The sequence below is a fragment of the Populus alba genome, chromosome 18, assembly GCF_005239225.2.
Source record: "Populus alba chromosome 18, ASM523922v2, whole genome shotgun sequence".
In the NCBI taxonomy this organism is placed as follows: Eukaryota; Viridiplantae; Streptophyta; class Magnoliopsida; order Malpighiales; family Salicaceae; genus Populus; species Populus alba.
In genome coordinates this window covers 15,432,574-15,458,754 of record NC_133301.1, presented here as the reverse complement: position 1 = coordinate 15,458,754, position 26,181 = coordinate 15,432,574, and the positions used below count along the sequence as shown (strand labels likewise).

At 34.4% G+C, this 26,181-nt stretch overlaps 6 protein-coding genes and 1 pseudogene across 11 annotated transcripts; 5 read left to right on the top strand and 2 right to left on the bottom strand.

Moving 5' to 3' along the window:
- Window positions 1-814: 814 nt before the first annotated feature.
- LOC118042616 (cation transporter HKT1;3) lies at window positions 815-4,021 on the top strand. The gene is made up of 3 exons (XM_035050318.2): window positions 815-2,020; window positions 3,295-3,513; window positions 3,641-4,021. Exons 1-3 carry the CDS (start codon window positions 873-875, stop codon window positions 3,837-3,839), a joined length of 1,566 nt encoding a protein of 521 aa, XP_034906209.1. The 5' UTR covers window positions 815-872; the 3' UTR covers window positions 3,840-4,021.
- A 1,142-nt stretch (window positions 4,022-5,163) lies between these two features.
- LOC118042631 (uncharacterized) lies at window positions 5,164-9,324 on the top strand. The gene is made up of 9 exons (XM_035050330.2): window positions 5,164-5,434; window positions 5,573-5,678; window positions 5,801-5,985; window positions 6,463-6,608; window positions 7,019-7,110; window positions 7,208-7,548; window positions 8,226-8,289; window positions 8,545-8,607; window positions 8,956-9,324. Exons 1-9 carry the CDS (start codon window positions 5,271-5,273, stop codon window positions 9,139-9,141), a joined length of 1,347 nt encoding a protein of 448 aa, XP_034906221.1. The 5' UTR covers window positions 5,164-5,270; the 3' UTR covers window positions 9,142-9,324.
- Window positions 9,325-9,454: 130 nt separating this feature from the next.
- LOC118042630 (pollen receptor-like kinase 1) lies at window positions 9,455-13,072 on the top strand. Its single transcript, XM_035050329.2, has 3 exons — window positions 9,455-10,739; window positions 10,989-11,621; window positions 11,841-13,072. The coding sequence occupies exons 1-3, from the start codon at window positions 9,941-9,943 to the stop codon at window positions 12,518-12,520; spliced, it is 2,112 nt and encodes a 703-aa protein (XP_034906220.1). The 5' UTR covers window positions 9,455-9,940; the 3' UTR covers window positions 12,521-13,072.
- A 1,597-nt stretch (window positions 13,073-14,669) lies between these two features.
- On the top strand, window positions 14,670-17,403 carry LOC118042617 (U-box domain-containing protein 51). Its single transcript, XM_073406179.1, has 7 exons — window positions 14,670-14,841; window positions 15,122-15,216; window positions 15,370-15,491; window positions 15,692-15,880; window positions 16,255-16,525; window positions 16,693-16,794; window positions 17,077-17,403. The coding sequence occupies exons 1-7, from the start codon at window positions 14,670-14,672 to the stop codon at window positions 17,401-17,403; spliced, it is 1,278 nt and encodes a 425-aa protein (XP_073262280.1).
- A 279-nt stretch (window positions 17,404-17,682) lies between these two features.
- On the bottom strand, window positions 17,683-19,453 carry LOC118042634 (uncharacterized). Its single transcript, XM_035050333.2, has 3 exons — window positions 18,782-19,453; window positions 18,380-18,523; window positions 17,683-18,130 (listed from the first exon to the last, which is right to left on the bottom strand). Exons 1-3 carry the CDS (start codon window positions 19,133-19,135, stop codon window positions 17,990-17,992), a joined length of 639 nt encoding a protein of 212 aa, XP_034906224.1. The 5' UTR covers window positions 19,136-19,453; the 3' UTR covers window positions 17,683-17,989.
- Window positions 19,454-20,071: 618 nt separating this feature from the next.
- On the top strand, window positions 20,072-21,998 carry LOC140954253 (U-box domain-containing protein 34-like; annotated as a pseudogene).
- LOC118042632 (pentatricopeptide repeat-containing protein At3g42630) lies at window positions 20,082-24,326 on the bottom strand. 6 transcript variants are annotated; one of them, XR_012168706.1, is made up of 3 exons: window positions 24,120-24,326; window positions 20,940-23,673; window positions 20,082-20,842 (listed from the first exon to the last, which is right to left on the bottom strand). XR_012168706.1 is itself a non-coding variant. In XM_035050332.2 (2 exons), exons 1-2 carry the CDS (start codon window positions 24,243-24,245, stop codon window positions 22,513-22,515), a joined length of 1,287 nt encoding a protein of 428 aa, XP_034906223.1. In that variant the 5' UTR covers window positions 24,246-24,326; the 3' UTR covers window positions 20,082-22,512. The 6 variants fall into 6 exon arrangements, 1 of the variants encoding a protein (XP_034906223.1); XR_012168707.1 differs by having other exon boundaries at window positions 20,082-21,586; window positions 21,708-23,673; XR_004686487.2 differs by having other exon boundaries at window positions 20,082-21,939; window positions 22,061-23,673.
- Between the last annotated feature and the right edge of the window lie 1,855 nt (window positions 24,327-26,181).

Here is a 26,181-nt window from a genome sequence, read left to right as displayed (position 1 = left end):
AGTAAAATCATTGTTTTAAAATTTGATTAGATGAGGTTGGTTGGCCATGATTTGAGAAATTTAAGGTCTGGATTAGACCAAGTTTTCAATAAAAAAAAAAAAAAAATTAACTTAGTATGATTTAGAAAAAAATTCAAGTTGATCCGTGATTTTATTAACTTGAAAAAAAATCCAATTAGAGCTCATTAATTTTTTTAAAATGATATCATTTTTTTTTTTATAAATTAATAAAAATAAATTTGACATGGTTAATCGAGTCAACTTATCTAATTTGTGAAACTTATAATTATCCAAACTTATCTATATTTTTAAATTTAACCTTCTTCTTTTGAGGTATCGAATCTAAATGCCTAGATATTGAAATTCCAAATCTCAACTCTCTTTGACCCGAAATGTGTGTGTGTGTAATTGTGAATTGTGAGTAGAGCTGAATTTAGTACTCGAATTTTAATATTTTTATTTGAGTATCTCAGACTATTTTTAATAATAAAAAAATAAGTATTTCCATTAATTTTAACCATGTACAACGATTTAAAAACACGACATGTGTTATCCACCCTGCACAACATGTCACTCTACCATTGGACAGACTTAAATACTCTCTAATCTACAACTCGACCGACTACCATATCCAATGAAGAATTTTCCTCCTCTAATCACGTATGCTTGTCTTGCACAGTTTTCTTAATTACTAGAGGCATAGGCTTCAACATGTAGCCATGTGTCCAAAGGTTAAGTTCACCACCTAGCTCCCTAGCCAAGAATTGTGAACCATGAACCATCATTCCCTATATATAGACTCACGGACCCTCTTCCCAATTTGCACCCTTAGTGGACTACAACACTACAATTTCCTTTCAAAGTGATTAGGGATGACAAATATTTGTTCTTTTAGCAAAGCCTCGCACCATCTTTGTAGCTCAACTTGGTGTCTAATGTCATGTTTCTACCGTCTAGTCCTTGCTAGAGTGAATTCCTTTTGTATTCAACTTTGTTATTTTCTCTCCGTTTCTTTCTTTGGTTTCGTTCTTCTGAAGGTTTTGAAGCCAAGAACCCACGATTCTTTTAAGCCTAGGAACTTAGATTTGTTCTTCACATCCGTGTCTGCCACCACAGTTTCAAGTATGTCAACTGTTGAAATGGAAGTTTTCTCCAATTCCCAACTCATTGTTTTAACCATTTTAATGCTCATTGGTGGAGAAATTTTCACTTCCATGGTTGGACTTCATTTCAAGAAGTCTCAACTTAAGAAAATGGAAAACAAAATTTCTTCCCTTGAAAACAATGATCCTAGCACTTACCAATCTGGGTTGGTAATGGCAGAAAAACAAGATTTTGAAAATCTTGAATCAGGAAATCAAGAAACTTCATTAGATAGTAGTGTAGATTTCTTGAAGTACAAATCGATCAAGTTTTTGTGTTTTGTGGTTTCGGGATATTTTATAGCTGTTCAAGTTCTAGGAGTTTCACTAGTTTCAACCTACCTAGCCCTTGTTTCTAGTTCAAGAAATGTGCTAAAAAACAAGGGGCTAAACTTGCTAACATTTTCTATCTTTTCCGTTGTTTCAACTTTTGCCAACTGCGGTTTTCTTCCAACAAATGAAAACATGGTGGTCTTTAAGAATAACTCAGGCCTCCTACTCATCCTCATCCCTCAAATTCTTCTTGGAAACACCCTGTTTCCCTCTTGCCTAAGATTCTGTGTTTGGTTCCTGGGAAAGTTTTTCAAGAGAGTAGAATCAAATTACCTCTTGAAGAAAACAAGTGAAATTGGATATTTTCACTTGCTACCAAGCCACCATTCCTCTTATTTGTTTGTTACTGTTTTTGGGTTTATCATCACTCAATTTATATTATTTTGCTCCATGGAGTGGAATTCAGCTGGATTGAGTGGTCTAAATTCTTACCAAAAAACTATAGGAATATTATTTCAGACCATGAATACAAGATATGCTGGAGAAAGCATCGTGGACCTCTCAACCATCTCCTCAGCTATCTTGGTGCTGTTTGTGGTCATGATGTTAGTCTTCTCTTTCCCTCTATATCTATGTTTAAACTATATTTTGTTTTTACGTTTTAAAAATATTTTAAAAAATAATTTTTCTAAATAAATATTTCAAAAAAAAACAATTACTATTTAATCTAAATGCTAATTGTCCATGTTATAATTCTATTTTTGATTGGAGAGGGGACTCTATACAAACCCCTATGCTTGATAAAATGTTAATATATGATTGATCTTTGCCAACATCAAGCCAAGTCTACTCAAGATTTTTTTTTGAAAAACAAAATTCTAAATAAATATTTCAAAAATAAAACATTAGGATCGTTATTGGATGAATAGAATTTTCATATTTCTAAAAGTCTATGAAGTTTTGAAAATACATCAAAAAGGTGATATGAAATAAAAGTACTGTTCTACGAGGGCCGCTCTTACAAGAAGTTTTACACGATATTCTTATTTTTGACATGTATATATATATATATGCTTGGATTGTCTAAATTGATAACCTATAGTTTCTATGTATTTTGTCTATAAGAAAGGTGGCCTTTTCCCCATTTTCCTTTTGTTGTTTTGGTAATTGGTACACAGAACAGCCTCATAATCAGAAAATGTCCAAATTAAATAAATCATTTAAAAAAAATGTGAGGAATTAATGAACTAACTATATAAAGAGTAGATTGAGTTATTAGTCCTCACATGCAATTCATTTACTTTTCTTTTTATTATAAATTAGTTTCTAATATTCATAATGTTTCTGTTATATTATAAGTAGTTTTATTATATATATATATAATATATGTAGTTTCTATTCAACGGATCAACCTACTGATTTATCATAAAATCTAGCCTAAATTAATTTTAAATTAAATCAAATATGAGTTGTTGTAGCCAATCATATAAGTTAATTAACATATAATTTGATTAAAATTCGGTTTGATTTTTAAATATTTCTTTTAAAAGGACTTAGTTTGGATTGAAGGTTAAGTACCCAAGTTAATTTGCTGTAAGGATTTAATAACTTTGTATATCATTATTATTTTATAGAATAATTGAAAAATCCTAATCGAACTCGAAAAGCCAATAATGTAACCTAGGATGCGAATCATCTTAGGATTACTGAAGTAGACTTCAATCTAAAATTTTATATTACTTGAAAACTCCACTTCTGACCTTACCCAAAAGAATTCATATTTTATTTTCATTGTTAACTTCATAAAATATTATTTCTCATACTAAGAAAATAGAATATATACATTGAAATAGCTTTATATATCCATTTTATTTTTCAGGTATCTTCCTCCTTACACTTCTTTCCTCCCCATAAAAGATGACGAGGAAATGTATAAGAAGAAAAGAAACAGAAGGGGAGAGCTTTTGGAGAATATACTGTTCTCTCAACTATCATATTTAGCTATTTTCATCATCCTTGTATGCATCACAGAGAGGCAAAAACTGAAGGAAGACCCTCTCAATTTCAATGTATTGAATATTGTGGTTGAAGTAGTCAGGTACAAATATTTTTCCCTTTTTTTCCTTGGACATTGAACTCAATTTTTATAGTAATTGATGAAATAAATGTGGTAATTATAGCTAATTAACATCCTTTATTTTTTCTTTTTCTTTTTTCTGGTGCAGTGCATATGGAAGTGTAGGGTTTACAACAGGCTACAGTTGTGACAGGCAAACACAACCTAATAGTAATTGTGTGAACAAATTTTATGGATTCTCAGGGAAATGGAGTGATGAGGGGAAGATTATTCTCATAGTGGTGATGGTGTTTGGAAGACTTAAGAAGTTCAATATGGATGGTGGCAGAGCTTGGAAACTCTTGTGATCATGGAGACATGCAAATATCAGCAATATATATATATATAGTGGCGCCATGCATGTTTATATATATAATTAATTAGTCCTCGAAGAGGCATAATTATTCTTCTCTTCTTTTTTTAGGAGAGAGCAGGTATTCAACAAAGTACATAATATATAAATGAAGCAATTATTTAGTGTTTTTAATTAGAGTAGTTGTACTCCTTGTTTTTGTATGAAAATAAAATTAAAACCAGTTCAAGTTTTGGATTTCTCATTTAATCTTATTAAATCAAGACTAATTAAATATAATATATAATATGAAGTTTGGTAGGTCCTTTTATGGGACTGAAACCTGATGCTCCTTTTCCGAGACTAATTGCTTAGGTTGGAATTTTGTATTATCTTGTGCCTTGTGGGATAAATGCCTATACGTCTCTACCCTTTTGGGCTCGATGCCTTGTTACAATTATCTTCTAAATTTTTAATAATAATAATAATAATAATAATGAATATATTTGTGAAAACTTGACGTAACCCCACAGGATTACCGGCGACTTGAATTGTAGGTATAGTTTTCAAATTCGATAAGAATTGATTTGAGATTCAGTCATTTAAGAATGAAACTAGATTGAATTAAAAAAAAAATAAAAATTAAAATAATTTAATGCGAACCTGATTAACTTGATCATTTATTTTTTTTTTTAAAACTTAAAAATCGACTTTTATCATTTTGATTTAAAAAAAAATTGACTCAAGTGACCTGGTGACTCGGTCGAAACCCGGAACCCAGACCTTGAACTAGGCTAGTCACCTGATCAACGGGTTTAAAAACTATGATTATAGGTGAAGTGGAATTTCAATTAAAATAAAAATAGGATTGATATAATATAACCTAATCAAAAACTTGAATTTAATCTATAATTTAGTTAGTTTTGGAAAAACTTAGATAAAATTCAATTAAAATCTATTGATTGTTTTTAAAATGATATTATTTTTAATAAAAAAACTTTAAATTGGTTTTTTTATAGATTTTTAAACTTGATTTATGAGTGAACTCGCCTATTTGACAAAAACCTTTGACTTGTACCAAATTAATCTAGTTTAAAAATCTATAAAAAATTAAAAAAAAGTTAATTTAAACATTAAAAAAATATTAATTAAAAAATTAAGTACAGGAATTTTAATAACTACAGTAACATAAAATTCATTTATTAAAAAAAATCCCTAACCCCTTCTTGTTAATTTTTTTTTTTTAAAAAAAGTTTAATCTATCAAAAAAAATAGATTTGAGAAGGGCAAACTTTGCATATTTAAGAAAAACAAGGGGCTAATTTCTAGCTCAATTTTTCTTCAACCAAGGGTAGAGAAGTCATTATAGACAGCACAGGTCTGCGCTTACAAAGATTTTTGCTTTCGCATGTTTTGAGCTCAAGTGGAAGAGTTTAATGGCGAAGACATGTTAAAGACTTCCCTTCAGACACTGAAATCACTTCCAATCACTACAAAACAACAGACTCGAAGATTTACTAAAAACTCAGTTGTAATGGAAGCTCAAAACGACAAAGTCTATGTCCAATATAACCATACTGATTCCTGCAAGTTTTCAAGGTGGACTGCCAGGTAAAACCAAGAAAGAACTCATCTTTATTACAAACTTTCCTTCTTCTTTTGAGATTTTATATATTTCTCGAACTGGGTTTTCAGTTTCAATCAAGATAAACTTGGTTTTCTTGTTTTTTGATTATTTGGGGGTGTTAGGGAGAGCTTTGAATTCATGCATGCAAGGCCTTGGCAAGAAGTGGTTGATTTTTACTCCAAAAGTGTTAATGGGCAATTGTCATTGTTGGAATTGTTTGGAACTCAGGTATTTTTCACTATGAAACTTAAAAAAGTTTGGATTTTTAGCATATAAATTGTGTTATTTGTAAGCATACAGTGTGGTCTTGTAATTTTTTGTTGTATGATGCTAAAGAATTTTGTTTGCAGGCACATGATGTTCATTGTGATGATAAAATTGAAGAGGTTTCTAATGAAACTGGGTTATTAGAGGGTGTTTCAAATGTGGATAAGTCTGGGAGGTGGGCAAGGGTAACATTCAAGATTGTGCTTTCATATCATGGAGGTTCATTTGATGGTTGGCAAAAGCAGCCTGGTTTGAATACCGTTCAAGGGTGAGTTGCTTGCCAGTTTCAAGTTCTGAACACGGAATATGTGTTGCCTCATATCTTGCTCCTTTTCTCCACGACTAGTAATGAGGTTTTGGGCAAACAGGCATCTATTATGTCTCAAAGGAAATCAGATGGTTACTTCCATTTTTTTTGGTGGTCTCTATTGCATTGAGGTTTTAGAAATGATTTTTTGGACTCGAGAAATTTACGCTAATTGGATAATCTGTATGATATGAATACTGTTAGAGAGGCTTTTGGTCTAAATTACACTGTTTTGCATTCAAATATTTGATGGATGCAGTTATCTGGGTATGTTTTTATGTTGTGCCAAAATGCCCCAATATTTTTTTCTTAATTTCTTTGGATTTACCTTTTTTTTTCCTTTAAAATGATCCAGGGAATTGAGTTAGCGAATTCATAATTTATTTTTTATTTGGATTTGTTTTCATGTTCTTCTGTTCACTTCTCCGTGTCTTTCAGCTTAGTGGAAAAGTCTCTTGGAAGATTTGTTGATGAGAAGAAAGCTCAACAGCTAAAAGAAAACTGTAAGCCATTAGAAGGCTGTGCTAGTGTTGCTGGGCGCACTGACAAAGGAGTGTCAGCTCTTCAACAAGTTTGTTCTTTCTGTATGTTAATGCCCTATTCTTTCTGCAGTTCCTTATATTTTACAATACATTCAATGTTTTAGTATTCTTATTCATAAGGCCTGTTTCTTTCACTACTTTTTGTGTTTCCCAGCCACGTCAACAAATATTGTGTGCTAAGTTTGTGAAACTTATCATGTCAGTTTTCTACCCATTTATGACACTTTTTTGGTTCAATCCAAAGCCTCAAATTTTCCTGTGATGAAAAAGTTCTGTTGACATTTTTTGTGGATATAGAAGATTAAAGTTGAGCAGAATTAGTTTTTTTTTTTTTTATGGGTGATACAAGGATGATGCCTCAAAAATATTTACTGTGTGGGATTTCAAAGTCTGTTTCATCACTTGTTCTTTTTATTGATTGGATTTTAGTTTTTGATTAATTGTATGTCCAGATACTTGGAGAAAAGATGTTAAGCCTCGTGAAATTGAAGATGCCATCAATGATGTGGCACCAGGAAAAGTCAGGGTTGAATCCATTTCTGAGGTATCAATTACATTAAACTTCTAAATGCCTGATTTCATCCTTGTTCTAAACAGAAGCTAACTGTCTCGGTACTGATTAGTTCTTTAACTTGCTGTAGGTTTCACGTGCATTCCATCCTAATTTTTCTGCCAAATGGAGGCGCTATTTGTATATATTTCCTTTAAATGATGGAGAAAATAGGGAAGTGATCGAGGGTGAGGGGGATATTGAAAATTTTAGTTCTCATGAAAATTGTGAAAAGCAAAGAAATGAATGTGGTGAACTGGCCAGTGAGGAGAATGTTGAAAATTCAATAATCAGTGATGAGGATGAACTTAAAGGTGCAAAGAAACCTAGGAGTTTCAGTGTATGCAGGGTTAATCAGCTTTTACAACAACTAGAAGGGAAGTTATTATCCTACAAAATGTTTGCACGTGATACCAAAGCTTCGAGGAATGTGTAAGAATAAAGAACAAAACGAAGACTCTCTACTTTCATGGCTAGGAAAGTGCACCTTTATGCCTTTGGTCTATTAGTTGTTCTGGTCTTTCGATAAATGAGCTTGAGTTCCTCGTGGAGAATATATAAAGGGTTTATCTGTGTCAATCCTTCTTAAAGTATTCTTCAGCTATTGAATTTAGGAATCAGATTTTAATCTGCTGGTTTGATCTTGCCAGCAAATTTATCTGTGTGTTTATGCCCTCATATATGCAGAGTGCACAGGATTATATGTCAACATCTTATAAATATACCTTAGATTCTTAATGAATCTTCAGCTCCTAGATATAATGCTGGTTAAATGAATTTTGTTCATCAGAACCATCTCTGTAGTGAATTCCTTATGAATCACATTGGTCCTCACTCATGCATCCATGGCTTTTAGCTTTGTTTTTGGTTAGCTTTGGTTAGTCATTTTAAATACCTAAAAAAGAAAAAGGTTATTCTTAAATTTCCACTTTCTCAACCTGACTTTTTGGGTTAATGCCAAAAAATGGTGTGTGCATAGTCATATCTATGGGAAATTGCTGTTATTTCACTTAAATGTTGATTTAACAATAACTGACGAAATATGCAGTTGTTTTAATTTTATCTAAGAAGCCTGTAATTTGATTGCTAGTGGCATTTTTCTGTTACAGGGGTCCTCCAACAGAATGCTTTTTATATCATGCTCGAGCCACGGAAACCAGATTGCCTTCTTGTGTAAATTTTCTCACCATAACCTCTCTTGTGAAACTCTTTGTTTCTCCCTTTAATCACATCGCTTTGATTCTAGTAGATGGGTGGGTGAACTGGTATGCTTTGTGCAAGCACATGTTAGCAGTTTTGTGGAATCTATGAGTGGGAATGAACTCTCTTATCTCCTCCCCTCCCTGAACATAGACTCCTTTATGAAGTTATATTTATAACATTTTTTAATATTTAGATGCAGTACTAATGATGCTACTTCTTGTATAGGATCATGAGAAAGGGATAAGGGTCATGTGCGTTGAGCTCATTGCTAATCGATTCCTACGCAAGGTTTGTCAGTTAAAATTTCATATCTATCACAAGGGAAGCATTTGTTTTTAGAATTTCCTGGCAATAATAGAATGAATCTGTAGATTCACCTTTAGAATTACTATAAAGTTCATGAGTTTGAAATTTCAGCTTGCAAATCTACTTGTTAGGTTTTTTTTTTTTTTTTTTTTTTGGGGGGGGGGGACTCCACTTATTAGTTTACTCTGATGCAATGCATGACGATTCTTTTCAAGTTAGGCTATTTCTCACCCAATCCCAAATACCACATCTGCCTCATGCTTTAACATTATCAGTTTGTTTTGGATCGTATTTTCTTTGCTTAACTATTCATAATTTAATTACTACCAGATGGTTCGGGTTCTTGTGGCAACCTCGGTAAGGGAAGCAGCTGCAGGTGCACAAGAGGATGCACTGCTAAAGCTGATGGATGCTACATGCAGACGTGCAACTGCTCCACCTGCACCCCCAGACGGCCTATGTCTTGTTGATGTAGGCTATACTGAGTTTGACCCACGAAACTGCCTCATTCCCTAGATCATATCTCATGTCAATTTCACATTAAGTATTGCTTTCAGCTTACTTTTGAGCGGATATGTTATGCACATATGAGCTTTGGATCATCATAGGATTTGGAGTGATCCTACATGAAAATTTTTGTTTCCAATGACTAAAAGAAAGGAAAAGAAAAGAAAAACACTACATGCTATTTTTTGCGTATCTTGTTCTGTCGTAACTTTTTTCTTTTAAATATACATGTTATGACTTCTATAACCAATATTGTTTCTTTGCGAATTTTCTTGAAATCTTAGTTACGAAAAAGCCACAACTTATAGCTTCTTTTAAATCTAATTTTTTTCAAAAAAACAAAAGCAATTACAATGCCAAATACAAACGTATTTTTTTTAGATTTTGGCTGCTTTGGACATAGAACAAAAGAAAAATGAATAAAAAGCAATTGTCTTCACCAGAAATTGTGTTTTAATTCTTCAGAGCAGGCATTTTATAAGGGAGGAATACTTGGATTTCGGAGGAAAATAACTGGATACTGTTATTAAAAAAAAAAAAAAAAGTGCTTTGACACAAGTGAAATGCTGAACACGGAAATACGAAAGGAAAGGGCTCAGCTTGGTGTCTAATTCAAGGTCAGACCGGAGATGTCTGGTCTGAATCCATATCTCACTCGTGCATTCTAACAAAGAGATCTGACTTTGTCAGAACTTTATGCAGAACCCTTCTTTCATTTGCTTATTGTAAGACAACCTATACTAACCTCTCCTATTCTTAGCAAACCGATTCTCTTCCTCTCTCTTGTCTCTCTCATATCTTTCTTTCTATGCCATCAAAACTTCTTCACCTTCCCAAGCTTCCTCTCCACCCCTTCCCACCCCAGCATTATAGTCCTCGATCGAAGCCATTCATGTCTGCAATGGGCGCGCATGCCCCCTCACCAATGCGCGTCCCACTACTCTATAGCATCGTGACTTCTAATCATAAAACCTCATTTGTTCTTGTCTTTCTTCTTGTATCCCTCCATTTTGTTGCCTCTTTGGGACTGACGGACTCCGAAATCCTCCTCAAGTTCAAAGGTTCTTTAACGAACGCATCTGTGTTGTCAGACTGGAGTGATAAGACCACACCATGCACGAAAAATAATGCAACAAATTGGGTTGGTGTAATTTGTGTTGAAGGGTCCCTTTGGGGCTTACAACTTGAGAATATGGGATTGGCTGGCAAGATTGATGTGGAAATTCTAAAAAGTTTGCCAGATTTGAAGACATTCAGCATCATGAACAATAACTTCGATGGTCCCATGCCAGAGTTCAAGAAAATGGTTACATTGAGATCGATTTATTTGTCTAACAACCATTTCTCAGGGGTGATTCCACCGGATGCTTTTGATGGCATTTTGAAACTGAAGAAAGTGTATTTGGCACAAAATGAGTTTACAGGTGCCATTCCTTCCTCATTGGTAGCCTTGCCTAAGCTTTTGGTTTTGAGGCTTGAAGGAAACCAATTCAGTGGGAAGCTACCAGATTTTACACACAATCTCGAATCATTCAGTGTGTCAAATAATGCTTTGGAGGGGCCAATCCCTGCAGGCCTCAGTAAGATGGATTTGAGCTCCTTTTCAGGTGAGTTGCCCTCTTAATCTAAGGATCAGTAATGGCGACAAGTAATCATCTTTACTTAAGTTTTCTGAGACTTTCAAAAAGTAGGCTAGACATTAATTTTCTGTCATAAAGATTTTTAGATCATTGGCACCTCGAGCACATCAATTCACCAAAACAAAATTGAGTCTTGGTACTATTTTTTTTTTTTTTTTTCAGATTTCTGGTGACATTGCCAATTTGTTCACTTTTATAGCTTTTTTGGTTGAGCAGGAAATAAAGGTCTGTGTGGACCGCCATTAAATGAATGTAATACCACAGACAACGATGGCCATGACTCTGACTCCAAGAAAACCCCAGTGCTACTGATCGTGATCCTTGCTGCAGCTGTGGGATTACTAATAGGTGCCATCGTTGCAGCTTTCTTATTCCTTCGTCGTCGACGTCAAAGACAAGCATCAGGCTCAATAGAAGCACCTCCACCACCAATACCATCAAACCTCAAAAAGAAAACTGGTTTCAAGGAAGAAAACCAAAGCCCATCAAGCTCACCGGACCACTCGGTAGGGAGCAGGAAGGGTGAAGGTCCAAAGCTGTCCTTTGTGAGGGATGATAGAGAAAAGTTTGATTTGCCAGACTTGTTAAAGGCCTCGGCTGAGATATTAGGAAGTGGTTGCTTTGGGTCCTCATACAAAGCAGCACTTAGCTCTGGGACAATGATGGTGGTTAAGAGGTTTAAGCAGATGAATAATGTAGGGAAAGAAGAGTTTCAAGAGCATATGAGGAGGCTAGGGAGATTGAAGCACTCTAACTTACTTCCTCTTGTGGCGTACTATTATAGGAAGGAGGAGAAGCTCTTGATTACTGACTTTGTTGAGAAAGGCAGCCTAGCTGTTCACCTTCATGGTATGTTTCTAGAACAAAATTTTGGACAGTCGCCAAACATACATGGTGATGCTTTTCATCCATTGAATGTGTGCTCCACCATTGATGGACGGACATAATCGCTCTACGCATGCTTGCACAAGTGTCCATAGCATTCCTCGTCTTTTTCTTTCCATTCAGTCATATAATATGTGACATTTCTGTATTCTGACCTTGCTGCTGCCATCTATTCCCTTTCAGGTCATCAAGCTCTAGGTCAACCAAGCCTTGGTTGGCCAAGCAGATTGAAGATTGTTAAAGGAGTAGCCAGGGGTCTTGCATACCTCTACAAAGACCTTCCCAACATCATTGCTGCCCACGGCCACCTCAAATCCTCCAACGTTCTTCTCACTCAATCCAACGAGCCAATGCTTACTGATTATGGACTAGTTCCTGTTATCAACCAAGAGAATGCTCAAGAACTCATGGTAGCCTACAAGTCCCCTGAATACTTGCATCATGGCCGGATTACCAAGAAGACAGATGTCTGGAGTCTTGGGATATTGATAGTTGAGATCTTAACGGGAAAGTTGCCAGCAAACTTCGTGCCACAAGGCAAAGGAAGTGAGCAGCAAGATTTGGCAAGTTGGGTCAATTCTGTTCCTTATGAAGAGTGGATTAATGTGGTGCTCGATAAGGATATGACTAACGTGTCAACAAAACCCAATGGTGGTGGTGAAAGTGAGGTGATGAAGCTATTGAAGATTGGTTTGAGTTGTTGCGAAGCCGACGTGGAGAAGAGGCTAGACTTGAAGGAAGCTGTTGAGAGGATTGAAGAAATAAAAGAGAAAGATAGTGATGATGATTTTTTCTCCTCATATGCCAGTGAAGGGGATATGAAATCTTCAAGAGGGAAGTCTGATGAATTCACATTCTCTTAAAACATCTCGAGTATGGTTGAGTTAAAAATTGGATCTCTAATCTATTAGAGTGGGGGAGGGGGGAGATAAATAAGATTTTCTGCATTTGAATGAAGAGCCATGGGGATGACAATGCATAAGAAAATGAAGAAGAAGAGGGAAAAAAGAAGGAAATAGTCTTTGCTCTTGCATACTTACCTCTCTATATAACTACCATGAAAACAAATAATACACTACTAAAATTCTTATATTAAGAGATTGTACTACTATGGTAGTGTGGAAAATTTGGTGTATGGATTATTTTTACAACATCCATGAAATAGACAGTCCAAAATTCATTGAAATAATATATATCTCCAAGACTGAATGGGCCAGGGTTTGACAGCTTTTTCTTTCTCCTTGGCAGTACAATGGATAGCAAGAACATGATCACACAGAATGGATTCACTTGGATCAGAATTATCCGATTACTTAAGTGATGGATGCTGTAGCAAGTTTCTGTTAAGCGATTGGTTAATTTAGTCCATATAAACCGTTCTTGTAGCTCAATACTAAACAGACTATGGAAAGTCAAAACCTAGCTAAAGACAGGATTTCCTAATAAGAATAATCTATTGAACAGCACAGGAAATCTTTGCCTGCTGCTGAATCTGCTACTGAGAAATAGGAAAATGTTTGGCTAACTCAGGAATAGAACAGTGTGTGATCCCTGCCTCTTGGAACTCCTGACTAGGTCCATTGCCACCCTCTTGCCTTGTTCCAATGTTTGTTGTCGCTGCTGCTGCGTTGAGCTTTGGCTCCATACAAATGATCATACCTGTCCAGTTTCCAGATCCCCCATGCCTCCGCGATCGCCCACAATTCCTATCTTCTTTTGTGAAAACCTTTGAATCAAGTTGTTTGATTAAATGCTTCTGAATATTAGCTAATCAATAGTTGTGATGTAGGAAAAGAGAGAAAAAAAATCATGAAAATACAAAAGTAGAATAGTAATAAAAAAAATCATCAATGAAGGAGAGAAACCCGATCTCGAAGAGACCAAAACAAGAGATACACACTCAATCTTGCATCAACTCTGAGTTTCAATTTCGATTAATAATTCAAAAATCAAAATAATTGATGCTAGGTATTTATTTATACACGCCAAACCAAGTAAAACAATAAATCTTAATTTAATAAGTAAACTAAAATCCTAATTTAACTACTAAATTATAAATACTAATAATTTTAAAAAATAAAATCTAAAATAATCACATAATATCAAAACATTTAAATAAATAAAAACCAATTCTCTTTGCTGTCCTTCATTCTCCGTCAAGTTGTCAAGAAAACCAAAACTAATTCGTTCTAGATATGAGGATGGTATGCTAATTTCTCATAAATGTATCAGTCTAGACAAGGATAGCATGCAAGTCTATGACAGATGACCATAGTTTGATTCCAGGATCAATCTAACGCAAGAATCGGGTCATATATTGAGTTGATTAATCTGATTAATTCTGATTGATAAAAAATTTCAAAACTATATGGTTTTGAAAACAAAATATTATTATATTTATAAAAGTCAAACATGATTTTGATCGACATGCACTAAATCAAACTGTTCTAAGTTGACTCTTTCAACACTCAATCTTGACTAGGAGACATGTTGGTCAGGTTCTAGAAATCAATCAAGCATTTAATACCAAAAAAGAGATTTAGTGTTGATATGTGAAAAAGACCGTCGAAAAATGACAGGATGTCTTCTTGTATAACTAGAAATTATCGTAATTTGAATTTGATGAGTTTAGTTTAAGCACATAAATAATTAATCATTACCTATAATTAGTAAAAGAAATGTTCAGTTTGAAGAAAAATGGATGGTGGCACTGATTAGTTTTCAAAGAGATTTGCTAATGACTTGGCAACATGTTGAATGTGACTAGCTGTTTCTTTTTGTTCTGTAACTGACAGCCAGCCATGGTGGATTATTTGAGGGGCCAATGTCTTGTTACAACCTCAATGACTACAAGGACTATATCATTGTTGGGGACAGACATCCATGGGTTAGGGTTCGGGTGTTTCTTGAACCTAGGTCAAGTCTTTCCAATGATCTTGTTTTGTTTCTCATAGTTTCTTCGTTTGATTCTTTGTCAAGAAACTAAAAGGGGGAGAGTGAAAGGAGCAGAAAATGTTGAATCTAAGAGAGAATGCAGAGAGGAGGAGAGGAAGAGATAGGGCAACAGCTGTGGCTATAGATAAGGATAAAAGCAGCCAATCTGCTCTCATTTGGGCTGCTGATAATCTTGTCACCAGAGACCTTGTTTTGAAACTTGTCCATGTTAAAGATAGACAAAATGCAGGTTAACTCTCTTAAGAATTAAGATACATGCATTAATTTCTCTGCCATTGTTTCATTTATTACATCTTTACATATACATACAATATTGTCTGGACTATAGTCAGATATCTTATAACAGAACAGGCTTTTCGATCATATGAGGTATTCATGATTTCTAGGCCATTGTTCTGCTGTTCCATTTTGAACAGAAATGTTGCTAGGGACGGGATTTTGTTTAAAAGGATAAGTTTGTATGTAACTGTTTCCAAATATTTATGCAATTTCTTGTATTTTTGTTGCAGTTTCAAATGATCATGATGCACCGGGGGAACAACAAACCGATAGTCAAATGATGGACTTCTTTCTTCCATTTCGATGTTTCTGTAGGCGTCGAAGAGTGGGTTTTGGGTGCTTCCTTCTCTTTATATATTACTTTGTTAAACATCCGAATTCAAATGACAAGAAGCAATGTTTTCAGATTTTGCTTTCTGTTCCTTACTTCAGCTTTTTCTTCAATTTCCTTCTTTCATGATTTAATTTTATGCATCAGGTACGATGCGAAACTGTGCTACTTGAGGATTCAGATGTGGCAAGAGCACTCATTGGATATGTTTACCGATATGGAGTTGACACTTTGTTGCTAGGTGGAGGATCAAGAAATGGCCTTTCCAGGTGATTCCCAAATAGTTCTAGTCTATTATAACCAACCTGAAATGAAAATGTGTAAGCAGGCAGGTATTGTTATATCTTACAAGTCTATCAATTGTTCGGCGTTGTTCTTTGAAGAAATCTAAGCTACTAGGTATTGTTATGCAAAGATAGCTTCATGGTTATAAAGCAATTTTTTGAACCTTCAATGTTGGTTTGCACAGACTATTTAAGACTGTTGATATTCCTGGCACTGTGTTGAAAAGGGCACCGAATTTCTGCACTGTATATGTAGTTTCCAAAGGGAAGGTCAGTGGTTTGCGAAACGCAACTCGTCCGGTCCCAGCTAGATCTGCAGCTGGAGGGGCACTGCTTGTGCAGCGTAACCCGAGTGTTGATCTACCTACAGCCATGTAAGACTATATACTTTTCCTGACCTTATACATTGTGCATTCTTAATTTCAGAATCTTTCTAGGGTGTAGCTTTTGTTACATGTTGATCTTCACGGACCAAGATTTTGAGATTCCCAGTTAAGTTCAGGATTCAGGATTATTTTATGACTCTTCCGACTGTATCTTTTTGCCTAATTGCCCATGGTGTACCACCAATTGCCTTGTTCTTCTCTGGCTAGTTACAGCCTGGATAAAGTCTCTGCAATATCTTTGAACTATAACAATGGTGGTGGATACCACATATGGTAGATTAGATTGTCACTTATCACTTGTACCTATATGCTAATTCCTATTAAATAAGATACCTGTTAACATTTGATAATCATTTGTGTAGAGCGGAAAGCTGTTATGATGAGCTCTCGCCGGATCACCCTGATAGCCCGACTGAAAGTTCTGAAAGGCCTAGCACTGATACCACATTCTTTGCTTTCTATGAAAATCTGGGGAATTCTGAACTAACTGAAAACTTGCAAAAGGACTTGTACATGGATGATAGAGACTTCGAATCAACACATTCAGGGTCCAGTTCCCCAGTTGAGCTTAGGGGTATTCCTGAATTTAAAAATTTTGACAGTCATGCAGAACCATGGGTGGAACTGAATGAGGTCAGAGTGCTACATAAGTCACTTTCGATTCCGAAAATCAAGTTTCAATCCTGTCTTAGTCCAAAATTGTACTAAGGACAAGAGTTGGAAAGTAATGTGTACTTTGCCAACAATTTTTCATATCTTTCAGCTGCACTTTCTTAACAAATGTTTATTTACAATTCCAGGAAGGCCATGAAGATGAGGTTAGAAGGCTAAAAAAAGAGCTCAAGCAAACAATAGATATGTATCATGCAGCCTTAAAAGAAGCACTTGCTGCAAAACAAAAGGTATTGATAAGAACATCTCCATTTAGTGACTTTCATTTTCTGGATTTTGCTTTAAGCATTGGGTGATTTGTCGAAATATCTAATACTACTGTAATCTTAGCCTGTGATACTTTAATGATATCCGGATCATCAAATCTTCTCCAAATTGCAAGGTAAAATTGACTAAGATCTTAATTGGAGACTGTAGAAATTTAGCAGAATTTAGCTAGGGGAAGAATTGTTAAGAAGCTGAGTTCCATTTTCCTACCCAACAAATCCTAACCTTCAGTGTTTTAACTGCAGGTAATGGAACTTGAACATTGGAAAATAATAGAGGAGAAAAGAATACTGGAGGCGCATCTAATCGAGGAAACTGCATTGAAGATGGTGGAGTGGGAGAAAGCAAAGAGTAGGGCTGCAAATGAAGCAGCAGAAGCAGCTCAGATGCGTGTTGAGATAGAGGTACAAAAGAGAATCAAAGCTGAAAAGAAAGTTCTCAAAGAGACTGAGGAAAAGAAGAAAGTTTTAGATGCTTTAGGACAATCCCACATGGTTGTCAAACATCAGAGCTTGTTCCACATGATAGTTGTTGTTCTTCTGTTTTACTTTTACTTCTCTGTATTTAAATGATCTTCTTTTGAGGTGATGTCCACCATTGATTTGTGTTGTAATCTCTAACTTTGTAATATGATCGGATTTCTTATGGTTTCATGTAAAACAACGTTACCGAATTTCTGTCAATTCTTCAGGCTACTCAGATTTCAGTGATTCAGGCATGGTTTATTTTTCCCACATAACATCTTAAGAGATTTGCATTGCGATGTAGAAGGTGAGAGTTCATGATAAATCACAGGAGAACATCACAATTATCTCACATAATCAATCTAGCTACAGCAGAAATGTACTCGATTCAGAAGCAGAAAATTTCTTGATTAACGATTCAATGCAAGAATTCCAACAGGGTTTATACAGCATCTACTCTCTCCATTACACTAATCTTCCCATAGTACACAATCAAATCAGATGAATAGTAACTCATCAATAAAAATCAATCAAGAAAAGAAACTTTTGGCTTAGAAGGCATCATTACAACTCTGAAAATCTTGTGAACATAAAAAAAAAATATATGGAGAACCTAAAGAATGAATGACCAGTCTGGAAATAAAGAAGTACATCAGTAATTGATATCAGGATTTTGGGCCAATAAGAGAAGAATCTACATGAGTTTGTAGTAACAATTTCTTCTATAGAGAAGAATCTGATATCCTTCGCCACAAGAGCACTTGAAATGAATAATCAAGCATTCCCCATTTCTTTCCACTGTCACAGATTCTTCACAATCTATCTCTGAATGACTCTGCATCAACCAGAAAGTAATTTAAATGAAAACCATCCACAAACTTTGACATAAATCATCAATCAAACAATCCATCAAACAGTTAATGTATCAAAATTCTTATTATGAGGATCTTCAAAATTTGGATCTTCGAGCACAAAATTCACTCCAAGGTAAGGCCAATACAGTAGCTTTGGCACAATGAAACATAATTACAATCTAACTTTTATTTTGACCCAAATTTTTCTTGGAAGTGAAAAGGAGTTGTACCTTGATAGCATTAATATTCTCTAGCTCAGTGCCCTTATCATCTTCTTCATGATTTTCGCACGGTGGTTCGTCATCTGCAGGAATAATAATCTCATCCCACAACTGATTGATCTCCTTCATGTTGTCCCTCATCTTCTTCAGCCACTGTTTTTAACCATCAATTCACAATTTCACATTATAATCTGTCTCAATTATCTTAAAGAATAAGAAACCAACCCAAGAATCCCAAAAATGTAAAAGAACCACATATCTACTTTGCACAAAGAATTTAAAAAGGGAAAGTCCAGTTTAACTCTAAAAGAGAACTATTTTAAAGTCTAAAAATCAAAACCAATAGTCTCAAGAATCTTTTTAATTATCAAAGATAACAATAAGATTAGGATTGACAATATATAAGCAGACCTTAAAGCTTGACGACCGTGAACAGCTCTCGTTTGGAGATGGGTCTAACACTGACCTTCTCAGTGCTGGCTGTGATGGCAGAGACACTGCATTAGTCCCTACCATCTTGGAGCTATCGAGTGGTGATTGCAGAGCTAATTGGTTGGCCACTGGTTCAGAACATGGATCAGAAAAGCAACGGTGGAAAGAATTAGGATAATTTGCAGTGGTGGTGGTGGTGTTTTCTTGGGATCCAAGAAAGGGTTTCTTGAGCTGGTTCAAGGAGGGAGTCGTGTTGAGGTCAGAAGGGCTGCGTTTGTTGTTGGAGGAAAAGGCTCCATGGCAGCCACAGGCATTGGAAATATCAATATTCATGGTTTTTTCGTTTCTTCAGTTCTTGATTGATGCAGAGATTTATTTTGTTTCTTTTCTTTGGCAGTCTATAAAAAGATTGGTTTAGGTTTGTTTATATAGAGGGGGAGAGGTGGGCGCAAGTTTCAGAATGAACAAAAAAATCAGTTATCTTCATTGCCTTGTGGGCCTTAATATAAAATCAGTTATCATGAAAAATAGTATTGTTAACTACAAAAATCTTCATGTTAAATTATATATATATATATATATATATAAAGTTGAATTTATGATACTAGCTAAATATAAAAATATATGAAAAATAATTTTATTTTTTTATATTATTGAAAAACACTTGTATACTAAAAAAAAAAATGTATTGTTCATGTTTTTTCTTTATTTGAGAAATAATGGAAAACTTGTAAAGGAGAAAATACAAAAAGCTTCTAAAATATATTTTTTCAAATTCAGTACAAATTTAAAAAAACTAATAGACTATTTTTTCAATTTTATGAATAAAAAAAAATATTGTATTTGAATAACAAGTTTTAATTTCTTTTTTCGTTGACTATAGCTTTTCACAAAATTAGAGTATTATCTATTTCTCGACAGACCCTTGCCCTTTATGAGCCACACAACACTTGTAGAGGGAAGAGAGAGAGAGAGAGAGACAGCAAGAGCCATGTAAGGATGATTATAAGGTAATTAGCACACCTTTTTAATGATTTATATCTCATTTATGTAAATTATTATAAATAGGTATTTTTTTATTATTATTTTTCAACATATATATTTACTTAAAAATATATTAAAATAATATTTTTTTATTTATCTAGAAATTATTTTTAACATTACCTCATCAAAATGATAACAAGCTTCTTCAAAGGACTAAGTTGACGCGTTGGACTAAGTTTCATGGTTGGGTTCTCAGATTCTGATCTGAAACAAACCATGAAATAGATGGATCACGGCCAGAACAACGTTCCACTTGATTCTCTAAATAAGGTTTTCAGGTTTCCATATGATGTCATGCAATGCCATATCTCAAATTCTATAATTTAAAGCTTGGAATATGAATGTTGATCCAATTATGATGTCATACCAACTATCTTTTTCTTCCCCAACAGAGAATTCAGGACTGGAGATGTTCCAGGTAATGTGTCCAAAGGAGAACCAGACTTCTGCACTGTATATGTTATCAACAAAGGAAAGATATCATCAGTGAAATCTGCTAGTGGTCCACACCGCCTTCGAAAACTTCCATTCAAACTCAAATGCCAAGCAGGGTCAGAAACATGTCTGATACAGTCTAGCCAATCTAGCCAAAGGTCTGCTTCTCTAATAAGCATTCTGTTCTTTAAACTACTTGTATCTGGCTTTGTCATTGCTCAAAAGAGGCGTATTGATCTTTTGCAGTACCAGAGAGGTTGGGCTCCAAGAAGATATGGAAATCAAGTAAGTTCGACAGATTAGCTTCTCTGGTGTTAACAGGTATAAATGATGACCATCAATAATTCATAATGTATACAGGTTAATCACATGATTTAAGTCTAAATGGATGGAAGTTTCTTCTCATCCTCTTCCAGTAACAATGGCAGGCAGTGCTATGTTCTTATTGAAATATACTCTTTGAACTCACACAATTTGATACTTCTCTTTTCAAAGACAAGTCAAAGCTATGCCGCCCATGCTCACGTGGCTGACATCTTGACACAAGCACTGATAACGAGACTGGTCAAAAGCACCAGTAGATCTTTAAGCAGAGACTATTTAAAGATGATGGAAATTTCTGATTAGAGACTATTCTCGTGTCAATGAGAGGACAAACCTGATAATCACTGAAACAGGTCACCATTCACTAGAAGAGGTGGACTCGCCAGATATGAACCCGTTCCAGGTTCTGAAATATCATTTGTAAGCAGCGGAAGGCCAAGCACTGATCACCTGTTTCCTACTTTCCATGACGGTTTAGGAAGACAGCCTGCTGCACCGAGGAAACAGTCCACCTCTTTCTTGGCAATTAAGATCCCAGATTGCTGCAGAAATTGGCACTGGCCTTCTTTTCCTCCATCAAACCAAACCAGAACCACTTGTGCTCCGTGACCTAAAACCAGGCAACATTTTGCTTGAATGCAACTATGTCAGTAAGATTGGTGATGTTGGCTTGGCCAGGCTTGTCCCTCCATCAGTAGCCAACACAGTTACTCAACATCGCATGACATCAACAGCTGGAACAATCTGTTAAATTGACCCAGAATACCGGCAGGCTGGAATACTAGGGATAAAATCCGATATTTACTCATTTGGCATCCTGCTTCTACAAATAATAACAGCCAAGCCACCTATGGGTTTAATTCATCATGTTGAGAGGGCATTGAGACAGGAACTTTTGCAGAGATGCTTGACCCAGACGTTCCAGACTGGCCCATGAAGGAAGCCATGAAATTCACCAAGTTAGCTCTTCGATGTGCAGAACTGAGGCAAAAAGACAGACCAGATCTTGGATCAGTCATGCTACCTGAGCTTAAAAGATTGAGAGAACTTGCTGAAGAAAACATTCCTAACATCATGCTTGGGGAGAGCACAGGAAGTTCACCTAATCACAGCCAATTTTCCACAGTTCAAGTGAGTTTTACACGCTTCCAAGACTTCTTTTTTAACTGAAAATGAAAAAAATCTGCTAGTGCAAACTTCAATTTTTCTGAAGATGCAATGTTTACTAATTCCATAGCATATCATAGATCCCACAAGTACAACCACTGCAAGCTTTGCCGTTCATTTATTTTTTATCTGTTGTTAGGATGTCATGATTCAAAGCAACCTACAATCTGGATGTGATAGCCCAGGAAGCCACACAAGCACAGCGTCTTATAAAGGGAGAAGATAAGAGTGCAAAATGAAAAACACTTCACTGTAGCAAAGATAGATAAATTTGGCATTTGATGTTACCTGAAGCTTGTTTTACATTCTTACGTAGCTCGCGGATATTGGTATGTAGTTGAGTATTCGACCAGGTACAGTGAATCCAACAGCATTCATTCAGATTTCTCCAGTATTTACAATTGAAACTGACAATTTATATCTCAACCATGTCCAATTTCATCTTCAGCCTCTGCAGGGGTAACCATCCTTAGATCAGCAAGATTTGAAAAATATTCTAGAATTTAAGATGACAGAGTACATCTTTTGGACAATTAGTCTAATCATCAGACATGGAATTGCTACTAAGCAGAGTAGACATCTGAAGCAAAAATCATCATCTTTTCCAACAAAATACAAAGTAATAGCTCCAGGTTGCATAATGACCACAAACTCTATGAACCTAAAAGAATTCTACATGAGCATACTTCAATTTTCAGTCAAACCAACCGAGATTCTACACAGTCACATATGGCCAATTGTCAGTAATTCCAAAAGATATGTTCACTTCTGTGTTGTTTCCTGAGATATATTTTAATGAGCTCTCTGTAAGTCCACTTCCTCTGCCTCTTAAATTCCATAAATGCCTCTGAGCTTGAATGGAAATCCCCTTTCCCAAAAACTTCAAACACAAAAGGATCTGTTGATAACACGGGAGAATTATCCACATGCATCTTGCTGAGAGCAAATTCCAAGTTTCTAACCAATCTTCTATCCAAGTATGCATCAACAATACAACCATAAGTCACAAGATCAGGAGCAACCTTATCATGTTTCATATGTTCAAGGCCAAGATGGAGATCCCACAACAAAGACATTCTTGAAAAAGCCAAAGCTCGTATATTAAATGTAGTAAGATCAGGATGAAATCCTGCTTCCAACATCTTCAGAAATTCCCTCTGCAAAGTTTTCATCTTAAAATTAGCAGAATAAGATAGAAGAAGAAGGTTCCAAATAAGGTTTCCCAGATTTTTCCTACCAAGACCTACATCCCTTAAGAACTCGCTTAGCCCGTAAAATTTTCTTTCCTTTATATACGCAAATGACATTGCTCTGATTCCTTCTCTCTCTATGAGAAGTCTGGACCTTTTAAGGCGATCATAAGCAGCTTCCATCTCTGCCAAAGAACCATGAAGACTATAATAAACAACAAAAGCATTGCCAGTGGCAGAGTCTACCCAAAAACCTTTTGCGACCATCTTCTTCAATGTATCCTCCATCAACTCAAGTTGACCACCCTTTCCAAAGCAAGAGATGGCCAGTGAGTAAACCTGAGGTAAAAAGTCAAAAGTTCTCAAAGAACTCAACTGATCAAGAATTTTGATTACTTCATCAAAAAGTCCATCCTTTGCATAAATGTCAATTAAATCCGAAATTACTTGAACACTAGGCACAAAAGAACTATACAACATTTCCTCCCATATCGCCTGAGCTTGAGGTAAAAGCCCACTATCAGCATAACAAAGCATCATAGCTGAAAGGGTACGGTTGTCTGGTAAAAACCCTTCACATTTCAACTCTAGTAAAAGCTCCTCAGCTAGATGAGGCCTTCTATGCTTACACAAAGTCTGTATTAATGATGCACAATCGGTACAAGTTTCCTTTCCAAAAACACCCTGATCCCTCTTCCATTGCCGTATCATCTGCACGAAGCAACAATAAAACCAAATATTTATATATATACGCTCAAAAAAATTCAAATTCCCTGGACACAAGCCTTCAAACTAAAACCATTTAACAAAAAGTTAAGATCTTTTCAAGAAACTCAAAGAATTAAATTCTAGCACGAAGTACCATAAACTAACACCATAACTCTAACTCATACAAATTAATCAAATCCCACTAATATTAATCCAAAACCAAAAGTGTGATTCCATTTTGTTTCCTTGTTTTATGTTCTCATGCAAATAAATTCCATGCCTTCAAAAGGGAAAGAAAGAAAGCACAAAAAGAAAAGCTAAAAAGTTAACTACAATGTGATCAAAGAAGGATCAGGCCCATATGAAATTCTAATCAAAAGATTGAATTTTGCATCGGTTAATCCATACACAAACCATGAACACAAAAGGATTAGTGGGAAGAATCGTACCTTTTGAGCCAAAGCTCTCTTTTTTGGGTCTCTTTTGATGGAAAAAACAGCAAAACGCTTAGGTTTATAAGACCCAATAACGTTAGCATAACATGTAGTTGCTGCTATTACTGTTTTTGTTTCCATTTCTTACACTTCTTTGAATAATCCTCGAAACACGGAGACACAGACTACCGCTGGTTTCAGATAGACAACTTTTGGTCTCGTTTTCTGCAAATTTTCCCGTCATCTTTGCCTTATTTTTAAAGAAAGTTATATTTTAGTCCCTTTTTTTTTAATTAAATTATAATGTAGTACTTTATATTTAAGAATCAATAACGATTTCCTTGACTTTTGTAGCAATTTGTATTTAAAAAAAAATCGATTGGTAACTGTCTAAGAACATGAAGATAAACATGTGGTTAAAAATATAAAAACAAAGTATAAAATAAATCTAATGAATCTCTTTTTAAGATAATTTTAAAACAAATTTTTATATTTTAAAAAATAAAAAATACAAAAATATGTTTTATTTATCCCCATAGCCTCAATCTCTTTAATCAATTACTAATCGGTATATTTTGGGTTAAAAAAATTAAAAAATCAGACTTAAGAAGACAACAATAAAAAAATCAAGTGTCTAAGTTACAGGTTTTCAAAAAACTATAGACTAATATATATATATATATATAACACCTTCACAAACAAGCATATATTAGAATTAGATTTATGCGAGTTAAATAATTTGTTTTAATAGAAAAATTAATATATAGATTTTTTTGACATATTTTTTTAATGTAAAATAAAATATCAATCATAAATCAAAATTCTAGCATTTAATTAAATAAATTGATATTTAATAAAGAAATAATTAAAATTAAAATATTTGATCTTGCAACTTGTATCATGTATTAAATTAATTATTAATCTATATCAATATAAGATAAAAAAATATTAACAAAAAAAAATTGAATAAAATTATGAAGGCTAGCTATTAAATATAATTTTGAATTGTGAAACTGAAAAAAAAAATCAATTTAATAAAACAAGTAAAAAATATATGGATTAAACTAGGTTAACTTAATAACCTCTTAGGCACAAGATTAAGATAGACCTATAGAAAAAAAAAAGTACAAGATGAATTCAAAAAAAAAAAAATGAATGAATAGGTTAGTTGTTGTAGAGTGATAAATATTTAAAGTGTAAAAAAATTATATTATTTAAAAAAAATGTAAAGAAAAAACTAAAAATATACTACTACAAAAAAATGAGGAAAAAAATGGTAATGAATAGGGAAAGAGTAAAATGATAAAAATACCAAATATAAAAAAAATAAGAAAAACTTATTTTCGATTAAAAAAACCAAATATTACAATTATATCATTTCTATGGAAACATCATTCCCTTTTGGTACATGTATAATAATATAATAATAGGAATTGCAATATTGCATTATACATATAATTATAATTATAATAAAAAATTATATTATTGTTTTAGACTTGATTTACAACCTTTTTTTTCTTTTCGGGGAAGGAATTATGTTATATTTTCCTATAATAATATAATATAATATAATAAGAGGAATTGCTCTTTTTTCGTGCATTTTCTATTAATCATAATTTGATTGTATTTTATATAATTTTTTTTTCTTATATTAATGGAAATTCATGACTACACATATAATTACAATCAAAATTATATGATAGTCTTGCAAATACAAGAAACTTGAATTTGTGCTCTTTTTTCGTGCATTTTCTGTTAATCTCAACGAGGTTTGATACAATTAATTACTCAAGGGAAGGTCTTGCAGTATAATCAATGCTGTATAACACTGCGAATCAAAATCAATAAAACCTACAAGTGTTTGAAAGTCGGAGAATAAAAGTAATATTTATAAGTTGATTTCACTCTCAGCTGAACCAAGACAAGAATCCATGTTAGGATCTCATGCAGTGACATTAAGAGCAAGAGATTCTTCTGGTCCACTTCTCCTGCCTGCAGCTTCTCCTTGCCTACGAAAACCAAGTTTTATTATAGCAAGAACATTTTTTTTCTTTTCAACATCTTGACGTGTGGATAT